Here is an 11,275-nt window from a genome sequence, read left to right as displayed (position 1 = left end):
TTAAATCATCAGGATTAGACAATCTGGACCCTTCCTTTTTAAGGTTGTCTGCGGTAATCATAGCTACCCCCATCACCAGTCTCTTCAACCTTTCTTTCAATTCATCAGAACTACCGAAAGATTGGAAATCTGCTGCAGTAATTCCGTTATTTAAAGGAGGGATAGATTAGACCCAAACTGCTGTAGACCAATCTCTATCCTCCCTTGCATTTCAAAGGTTTTCGAAAGAATTGTTAATAAACAAATTATCCACCATTTCGAATCCCATCACAGTCTTTCTGACATGCAATCAGGTTTTCGAGCCGGTCATGGGTGCACTTCAGCCACACTTAAAGTAATAAATGACATCATAACTGCTCTTGATCAAAGACACTATTGCGCAGCAGTATTTATTGACCTGGCCAAGGCCTTTGATTCCGTCAATCACAACATTCTAATTGGTAGATTGAAAAACCTAGGTTTCTCAAAGGATTGTCTTGCTTGGTTCACAAATTATTTTTCTGACAGGTTTCAATGTGTTAAGTCAGAGGGACTTCTCTCCAGTCCCCTGACAGTCTCCATGGGGGTGCCTCAGGGTTCAATCCTCGGGCCGACTCTATTTTCTGTATATATCAATGACGTTGCTCTTGCTGCAGGAGACTCAATGATTCACCTCTATGCAGACGATACCATCCTTTATACAGCTGGCCCGGTGTTGGACACTGTGTTAAAAAACCTCCAAGAAAGCTTTAATAATATACAATACTCTTTCTGTTCCCTTCAACTGCTTTTAAATTCTAGCAAAACTAAATTTATGTTTTTTAATCGATCTCACACTGTATTTGACTGCTCAAAAAGTATCATGACACTAGATGGGTTTGCAATAGAGCAGGTAGATACCTATAAATACCTAGGGGTATGGTTAGACTCTTCACTCTCTTTCCAGACCCACATCAATCAGCTTCAAACTAAAATCAAATCTAGGATTGGCTTCTTATTTCGTAATAAAGCCTCCTTCACTTTCCCAGCCAAACTCTCCCTTGTGAAAATGACTATTCTTCCAATTATTGATTTTGGTGATGTTATTTACAGAATCGCTTCAAATTCTCGTCTTAGGAAATTGGATGTTGTATATCATAGTGTCATCCGTTTTGTCACCAATGCTCCATATAACACTCACCATTGCAACCTTTACAGTTTAATCGGATGGCCTTCATTACATACCCGGCGTCAAAAACATTGGTATCTTTTTATTTATAAATGCTTATTGTGTAACACCCCACCCTATCTAAGATCATTAATTTCCAGAACAATCCCCTCTATTAACCTTCGTTCAAGCAGGTATGTCACCTTGGTGGCTACTAAAGCTCGTACTTCTTTTGGACGCCTCTCCTTCCAGTTCTCTGCTGCTAATGATTGGAATACACTTCAAAAATCTTTGAAGCTTTAATCACTTTTAAATTATTGTTAGCAAATTTATTGTCGGACCACTGTACATGCTAACCTGATCTGTGTACATGATTTACGGATCAGTATATTAATCATCTATGTTTATTGAGTACTACTTTGTCTTGTAATTATATGTGTAACTTATGTTTTTGTACCTCGACGCTTTTTTGGCCAGGTCGCCATTGTAAATGAGAAAGTGTTCTCAATGTGCTTACCTGGTTAAATAAAGGTTTTATTTTATTTATTTATTACTCCTGTAGCCCCACCCAATAGTGGTGAGCAATGAGATCAGTGGCTGTTCTGTCTTACTTGATGCCCTAGGCGAAATCAGGTGGCGCCCCTCTTACCGTCCCCCTTCCCCAATGTTAATATTTATAAGTGACATAAAATTACATAAAAGATCAGATGCCATAAAAATGGAAAAGGAAAAACACTGCTTCAATTCACACTTCTGTGCCAAGGGAAACTTCCCCAAAGATCACAATTTTATGACAAACTCTATGGTCAAATAATATTGAGTATGGATAGTATGTAGAGACACAGAGCTTGTTTCTCCACCAGTGTTCTTGTTCATTATATTTTCTTTTCTTTTTTTGCCATTGAGACACAAGTGCTACCTTTATATGTCACATACAGAGCTTACGCTACAAATCTGGTGGACTGATTTGCTAAATGTCCTTGCTTGAATATAGGTCTATCACATCAATATGAAGACAAAGCCAAATCCTGGACATATTTAGCCAATTTTGAAATCCCTGCCAGAGGCTTTTTTCAGGTCTGAAAAGGACATGTCCAGGAAAAAGAGGACATATGGTCACCCATGAATAGGTACGTTTACAGGCATGTTTTTATCGTAATGGTGGAAAACAGTTATCATGCACTCGAATGCTATATTTTTGGCAAAATGTTCCTGCTTCTGACAGAAAAACATGACAGAAGACATGTGCTGATTGTCAATGATCTTTCACCTGGCCGCTTCTGTCTCTCAATTTGTGAAACATTATCAGCATTATTCAGTGCTTGAAGTGGAAGAAAAAAGTGCAGGTCCTCTCCTTGGAAGTATTAAACTCTAATGTACTCTGAGGGGCAGTTGCTTTTTTTGTTCGCAACTTATGTTTATTTATACAATTAACAATACTGTTAATAATATGTGTTTATTTACATTAAAATAGTATTTAATTACATTAAAAGAGGTGTTCAATTACAATTTTCAAGTTCTAGATGTATAAATGGTAAATGGTCTGCACTTATATATCGCTTTTTTATGCTTAGTGGTTTTCAAAGTGCTTTACACTGTGGCTCATTCAACCATTCACGCACACACTCACACACCAATGACGACAGAGCTGCCATGCAAGGTGCTAGCCTACCATTGGAATCGACCTGGGGTTCAGTGTCTTGCCCAAGGACACTTCGGCACGTGGAGTCTTGTGGGCCAACTTTACTTTGAAAATAAAATTATTAAAACTGAGGAAGAATATTTAGATCTGCTAAATTCTGTATCTTTGTCAATATCATCCACATAAGAGAACAATGGCAATCTAATGTTGAACTGTTTTTTTACACAATTTTTTTTTAGCCTACAACTGAAAAAAAAACATTATATCTGTTTTTTCTTTTTTTATTATTATTATCTTCCCATTCAAAGAGGGGAAAATTAGCCTTTCCTTGTTCTGCACACATGAATTTGCACACAGGAGCCAGATACTTGTGCAGATAATAATCATTAGACATTAAACCCTATAGAGCAACATTGACACTACAGAGGATGTGTAAAAATCTTTGTCTTACAGACATTTGGAGACATCTGAACCCATCTGGGAGGAACTACACCTTTTTTTATCAGTTCATAAGATTTATTCTAGAATTTTATATATATATATATATATATATATATATATATATATATATATATATATAAGTCTCTTCTTACATCTGCCACTGACTGTTCAATTGGGAACATTTTAGTTCCAGATCATACTTTGTAGTGTTTAGAGATGTTGCCACATACAGAGAAAAATCATATAATTGGCACTTTAATACATCCCTTCAACAGGACCCAGCATTTCAACAAAAGATAAAGATAGTTAATGCTTATGTAGAAACCAATTGATCTTCAGCGTCATCTATGTGCGTGGCATGGGAGGCGCTTAAGTCATTTCTTAGGGAGCAGATCTTACAATATTCCTCCTTCATTAAAAAGATCAAAATACAGGAATTCAAAGAATTTGAAAGAGTATTAAAAGAGCTGTAACTGAGCTGAATCACAGAATGTCATCCAATGGTCTTAGAATGTTGACTCAGCTAAAATATTGGTACAATACTTGTAGCTTTTGTCACAGAGGTAGTGTTTTGGTTATTAAGGGCAGACAGATATATTTTGAGTTGGGGGGACAAGGCGGGGAGACTTCTTGCCAGATACATAAAACAGAGAAAGTTTTTTCACCATTTCTCCAGTGAAGTCTTCTGGAGGCAATATATTTACTTCTCCCACGGATATGGGGGTCGACGGATGCGCCGGCATATCCTGCTGGATATTTTCATCATTACAGTGGAAACAACTTAAAATACTCCGTCATTTTGGGGCATACAGATAAGTGTAAGACATCATTACAGACTATAAAAGGGTCTACTTTTATTTGTGTACACTCACAATAACAACAAAACCTTGTGCTTTTGTAAAATGAAGAAAATAAAAAGGGTGAGCTGTCAGCAGTCTCTGGGTTCACAAGCATATTTCTGAAACACGTTAAAAAATGAACTGAAACTCTGCGAATACTTATCACACAAACATAAAACATATGTCTAAAGAAAGCTTAAGATTTCTACTTTTAAATAAAACAACATTTAAAAGAAACATTCTCCTGCAATGTAATCTGTATGAAACCAAGCGATGTACAGTTTTTACTGGTTCATCTAATTATAGATAATGTGATCACACCCACCACCAGAGCATGCCATTCATACGCTAATGTGCTGAGAAGATCAATGCAAATGGTAAATGCCCCTGACAGTGCCTTAAAAACAAAGTCATTCACTTTACTGCTCGTTTGTAAGGATACACAGGTGAGGAAACTCATGGATAGTAAGGAAGAGTTAACATTTTCCTCAGAAGAAGAGGGGGACTCCGATGAATGTTTGTATTTTGAAGAGAGACTTGATCCAGCCCAGGTTACAATTTTGGACAAGTAAGTCATTTAGTTTTCATTAGTTGACATGCTATTTTATATAAACATGTACATATTTTACTAGTGGGACTGTTTTCAGACTTGCCAGCCAGGATTCAGAATATTGACATTTGTAATATGTCCTTATAAGCAAGTTTTAGTTACATTTAAATGCTGTTTCGGCTAAAGCAGGTATTTAAGTTGTATGCTGTATGATATAACTATGATATGTAATATGATATAAAAAATAATATGAATGTTTAGATTATATTTTATCTAGTGTTTATGCTGCCTCATTATCATCAACAAAGCTTGTGCTTCATTTGACACTGAAGACTGTAGTAATGATGCTGATCACAATTCAGCTTTGATCACAAATTGCCTATTACAATATATTCAATAGAAAACTTTTCTTTTTCTAAAAGTATCACTGTTTTTATTGTATTTTGGTTCAAATAAATGCAGTCTTGGTGAGCAGAAGAGACTTCTTCTAAAACTTTTAAACGGTAGTGTAGGTCTAAAATTAAGTGAAGTCTTTATTTAAAGAAAATGTACAGTCAGATGACTTCTTTTAACTTAAAAATTGATTTTGATCATTAAGTCTCCTCACATTCATTCTCTTTCTGATTCCTCATTGATAGGCCCAGGGGAGGGGTCTTTTGTCTCCTCAGGTGTAAATCACCTCAATATTCATGATAGTTCACGTCTCCTCGCATATGACCTTTCAACACTAAAATTGTCTTACAAAGGTTCAATTACTATATTGTTTTGTATGAATGAGTGATCAGGATGGTTTTCACATCATTTTGTAGCAAAAACTCTAGGCTACAAGATCCAGTTCTCAAAAGTCTTGTGGACAAATGTTTAGTATGTGTTATATGGCCTTATTTCAATGACTTAACATTTTTGTTTTTTCAAAAATCATGGATAAATGTTATTTTCTCAAAAATACAAACCTGTACATACATGTTGCTCACATATTATTGTAGCCCAGTTTGTGCTGAATACAGTGTTATCATACTTTATCCATTAATACGTTTTTAAGCAACTGAAAAAAGCACAAATGTCAAGGCATGTCAAAACTTCTCCAGGGCCCAAAACACCCTCAGACCCCAGAGGGTTAATAAAGCCTTTGAATAATTGTATTTCAATCTTTATAGTTCCACATCCACATCTTCCAATAAGGATATTAGCAATTTCGTAGAGACATTAGAACTTCCTAAATGGATGAATGATCAAAAATACTTTCTTGACTCAGACATTACTTTGGAGGAGCTTTTTGAGGTAATTAAAGCCTTGCCAACAGGTAAGGCACTGGGGCCAGATAGTTTTGCCACAGAATTGTTTTAGATCTTATGTCACAGAACTGGCTAAATTTATGTAAGTCATTCAAGAAAGGTGAACTACCGCCAACCACAGTGCAAGACCTGACGAGTCTCGTTCTTAAAAAAGATAAAGACATAAATTAATGTAAAAGTTATTGTCCAAATTCCCTGATCCAAGATTAAGCAAAGTAATTACATACATTATACATATTGATCAAGTGGGGTTTATATGTGGTCGTAGTTCTTCTGATAACATTTTATAAATATTATATTGTCAGTAGCGAATTATCATTCCCAAATCACTGCAGTCTCATTTGACGCAGAGAAGTCGTTTGATAGGGTGAGATTTTAGATTCAAAATTTCATTCTGCCCCACACTATGTATATTGGGTGATGGGGCGGTCATTAAATTAGGTGACAAATATCCAAAACCTGGGTCCAGTCTAGTGTAAAGATTGGCAGACAGTTAATTCTTAAGAGGATGGAAGTCAATTGGTGCTTCCTCATTTCAAGAATTGTTCACCGAATTGGGTAGGGTGGCAGCATTTGAAAATATTTCATATAAACAGCTTGGCAAAATAGGCATGTATGGTAAGAAATGGGACAGGTATTTGGCCTTTCTGGAGGGCTGTCAGTGAGGACGGAGGTCAGAGAGGATGTGGAGATAAACAGAATTATGGTGGTAATGGTAAATTCTATTCACTGTGGAATTCTTTCTTTTCTATTTGTTTGTTGATTTTTCTATTATTTTCTATTATTTGTTCTAAAACAATATTTTGTTTGTTTGTACAGTGTTATACAGTCAGGTCCATAAATATTGGGACATCGACACAATTCTAATCTTTTTGGCTCTATACACCACCATAATGGAAATGAAACAAACAAGATGTGCTTTAACTGCAGACTTTCAGCTTTAATTTGAGGTTACTTACATCAAAATCAGGTGAACGGTGTAGGAATTACAACAGTTTGTATATGTGCCTCCCACTTTTTAAGGGACCAAAAGTAATGGGACAGATTAACAATCATAAATCAAACTTTCACTTTTTAATACTTTGTTGCAAATCCTTTGCAGTCAATTACAGCCTGAAGTCTGGAACGCATAGACATCACCAGACGCTGGGTTTCATCCCTGGTGATGCTCTGCCAGGCCTCTACTGCAACTGTCTTCAGTTCCTGCTTGTTCTTGGGGCATTTTACCTTCAGTTTTGTCTTCAGCAAGTGAAATGCATGCTCAATCGGATTCAGGTCAGGTGATTGACTTGGCCATTGCATAACATTCCACTTCTTTCCCTAAAAAAAACTCTTTGGTTGCTTACGCAGTATGCTTCGGGTCATTGTCCATCCCGTTCATCGCTGTGAAGCGACGTCCAATGAGTTCTGAAGCATTTGGCTGAATATGAGCAGATAATATTGCCCGAAACACTTCAGAATTCATCCTGCTGCTTTTGTCAGCAGTCACATCATCAATAAATACAAGAGAACCAGTTCCATTGGCAGCCATACATGCCCACGCCATGACACTACCACCACCATGCTTCACTGATGAGGTGGTATGCTTTGGATCATGAGCAGTTCCTTTCCTTCTCCATACTCTTCTCTTCCCATCACTCTGGTACAAGTTGATCTTTGTCTCATCTGTCCATAGGATGTTGTTCCAGAACTGTGAAGGCTTTTTTAGATGTTGTTTGGCAAACTCTAATCTGGCCTTCCTGTTTTTGAGGCTCACCAATGGTTTACATCTTGTGGTGAACCCTCTGTATTCACTCTGGTGAAGTCTTCTCTTGATTGTTGACTTTGACACACATGCACCTACCTCCTGGAGAGTGTTCTTGATCTGGCCAACTGTTGTGAAAGGTGTTTTCTTCACCAGGGAAAGACTTCTTCGGTCATCCACCACAGTTTTCCGTGGTCTTCCGGGTCTTTTGGTGTTGCTGAGCTCACCGGTGCGTTTTTTCTTTTTAAGAATGTTCCAAACAGTTGATTTGGCCACACCTTATGTTGTTGCTATCTCTCTGATGGGTTTGTTTTCATTTTTCAGCCTAATGATGGCTTGCTTCACTGATAGTGACAGCTCTTTGGATCTCATATTGAGAGTTGACAGCAACAGATTCCAAATGCAAATAGCACACTTGAAATGAACTCTGGACCTTTTATCTGTGCCTTGTAAATGTGATAATGAGGGAATAACACACACCTGGCCATGGAACAGCTGAGCAGCCAATTGTCCCATTACTTTTGGTCCCTTAAAAAGTGGGAGGCAAACTGTTGTAATTCCTACACTGTTCACCTGATTTGGATGTAAATACCCTCAAATTAAAGCTGAAAGTCTGCAGTTAAAGCACATCTTGTTCGTTTCATTTCAATCCATTGTGGTGGTGTATAGAGCCAAAAAGATTAGAATTGTGTCAATGTCCCAATATTTATGGACCTGACTGTAAGTGTGCATGGTGCAATTTAGGATTTGACTATAGGGATATTTTTTGAGGGGCAGGGTGGAGTTGGGGATATAATGTGAGCTAAGTTGATTCAGTGTGTATATGTTCTGTTTATTCCATATTTCACATATGAATCAATAAAAATTATAATAGCAAAAATGTTAAATAAAAAAGAAAAACGAAAACTTCCTCTCCAGTCTAGAAAGGACATTAAACTGAAACTAAGCTGCAAAAACTTATTTTAAAATTGATAAATATATCACCCATATTTACACAACAACGATACCTATTCAGTGTTTAAGTAATAAGAAAAAGGTAAGATAACAGATATGAGGAAAAAGAGACTGTTATGAAAGATGGGACAGAGGCAACTATTGGACCTGACAGCAAACCCGCAAGCCAAGCTCTACAACTCATTTCAGATGCAAAGAGGACATTTACAAAGAAGTCTTAAAGGCTCATCATAAAAAAAAATTGACACTCTAAGACTAAGTGTCAGATAGAGGCTGGACAGCAGTCATGTAAATCTAAATTATGAGTGTTTTTTGGACTAAGAAACCTAACATTATAAAAGGGAAAATAATAATAATAATTACAAAGAAATAACGATATGACCCCTTTAATAGGTAAGCCAGTCATTTATCCAATAACAAAATGGACAGCTCAGCTAAGCTTGTTCTGAAAATAACACTTTATTTATTTTTAACACTTTATCTAGAGGTTTAACACATGTCATTGATACGCCTCATGCTCATGAATCTCATGTTGCTGTATCCCATGTCCCTGAAGCTCCTGTATTCTCCGGGCCTGAAGTACATCATCCTGCCTCTGTAGTTGGGCTGCTCATACATGAGCCAATGACCATCCATCACATGGCAGGACTGGCAATCAGACATACGGAAACGGTCCATAATGTTGTCACAGTCATCCATCAACTCATACATCTGGCCTTCGAAATTATCCCTCTCATAAATCCTCATTCTAAAAGATCCTCTGTACTGTAAAACAAATAGAGATTCATTAGAGTGCCTTCATTATTTAGCAGCAATACAACAGTAAACAATTAAATTCATCATCAGCTTAATTTCATGCTTTCCTAGAGTTTGGTGGCTTTTTATTGCAAATTAGCACAACACTATATATATAGACAAAGTGGCAGCTATAAATTCAGAGAAGCATAAGTGAGACCCATACTGGAGGAATCATGCGGCAAGATCTGATAGTGTCGAACATCATGCCCATGCTCATTATTCGCTGGATGTCATGGTACTCGCCCCTCTTCAGGAAGAACTGGTTGCCTATGAAGCCATTGCGCTCATAGACCATAAAGCAACCACTATCCACCCTGATGGACCCAACACGGCTCAGGTATGAGGAGATATCAGAGCAGTCACTCATGCAGTCATAGTGGCGGCCCTGGAAGTTCCTGTCCTCATAGAAGATGATCTGTCCATGGGATAAAAAATCCCAGTAATTTAAAATAAATTAATTGCTTTTTAGATCCAAACTGCAATAGTTTGAAATGAGCCATTAAATGAGTTAAGCAAGTGACTGAACCTGCAACTTTCTTTCAAAAGTTAAACATATACTTTTATTTAAAGCACTATTACCTTGCCCATTGTGATAGTGTGTTGTTTTTCCTCAATGCTGCAGCTCACTGTACTTTTGTACTTTGATAGCATTTGGTGGTGGTTTATATACAAAATCCAGGGACCCACATTTTGTTGTTATTCAAATGCCAAAAGCTGATGAAGCAGAACTGAACATGTAGTATGGCTTCTGCTGATTTGGTCTTGTGAACTGAAACAATAGTTTTCATCCATACATCTCTGGCAGCTTTTCATGCATTGTCTTTTACAGTATATGCAGAGCTTTGGTCACATCCAGAGTGAAAGTTCTTTGAACATCAAAAATGACAATGATATAATGACAATGACAAAAAGTGACAAATAGTTTTTCTCTTATTAGATCAAATATGTTTGCATTGAAACAGTCATAATTATTTTAAAAGGGCAAATTACAAGTGTTCAGATCAAGTGTAAAAGTTGTTCTCCTCAAATAAATTAGTTCCCTTTAAATATTTACTATTTCAAAGCAAGTGGCTTCTGCAAACACATTTTGCATAACGTTTCTCAGAATTGATTTTTCTAAAACATTTTCATAATTGTTTTTTATCACCTGATGCTGCGGTGATTTTTAGTGGGTGCATGAAATCAGTTCCCCTGAAATTCAAACGAAATATGCATATGTTGTTCATCACATTAACTGTGCTATAAAATAACTTTTGTTGATTCAACTCATCATATTTAGTACATGTTTTGTGTTTTAATGACTTAATTAGAAAAGTTTATCTCACAAATTAAAAAGTTGTCTGAAATGATTGAACTAAGATGTGAAAACTTCTGTTTAATTAGCTGAATTTCAGATATAGTTAGGGAAAAGTTCACTGAGGTTCACTTTAGTTCACTGAACCTTAAGACCTGCCACTGCACTGCTGTCAGTGGTGCTTTCATGTCATGATAGCCACACAATATTTGCATTGAAGGATGGTCTCCTCATGAGTGACAGGGATGCACATGTTGTAATGTGCCCAGGAGGCACATAGCTGTGAACACTTGTCACACAAACCTCAGTAACGGTGACACTCTACAAACATCAAGTAAAATATAAGCTCTTAACATCAACACACAACTACATTTACATTTATTGCATTAAGCATCTGCTTTTGTCCAAAGCGTCTTACAGTGCACTTATTACAGGGACAATCCCCCGGAGCAGCCTGGAGTTAAGGGTCTTGCTCAAGGGCCCAACAGTGGCATCTTGGTGGTGCTGGGGCTTGAACCCCCGACCTTCTGGTCAGTAAACCTGAACCTCAACCACTGAGCCACCACTGCCCCTACTACTTAATTGGGCTTAT

At 37.1% G+C, this 11,275-nt stretch overlaps 1 protein-coding gene across 1 annotated transcript; it reads right to left on the bottom strand.

Annotated features, from left to right (window-relative positions):
• Positions 1 to 9,030: 9,030 nt before the first annotated feature.
• On the bottom strand, positions 9,031 to 10,046 carry LOC127659149 (gamma-crystallin M1-like). Its single transcript, XM_052148819.1, has 3 exons — positions 9,969 to 10,046; positions 9,553 to 9,804; positions 9,031 to 9,356 (listed from the first exon to the last, which is right to left on the bottom strand). Exons 1-3 carry the CDS (start codon positions 10,038 to 10,040, stop codon positions 9,081 to 9,083), a joined length of 600 nt encoding a protein of 199 aa, XP_052004779.1. The 5' UTR covers positions 10,041 to 10,046; the 3' UTR covers positions 9,031 to 9,080.
• Between the last annotated feature and the right edge of the window lie 1,229 nt (positions 10,047 to 11,275).

Source organism: Xyrauchen texanus, chromosome 18, assembly GCF_025860055.1.
Source record: "Xyrauchen texanus isolate HMW12.3.18 chromosome 18, RBS_HiC_50CHRs, whole genome shotgun sequence".
In the NCBI taxonomy this organism is placed as follows: Eukaryota; Metazoa; Chordata; class Actinopteri; order Cypriniformes; family Catostomidae; genus Xyrauchen; species Xyrauchen texanus.
Note: the sequence above shows the minus strand (reverse complement) of the source record. Positions and strands in the feature narration are given on the sequence as shown.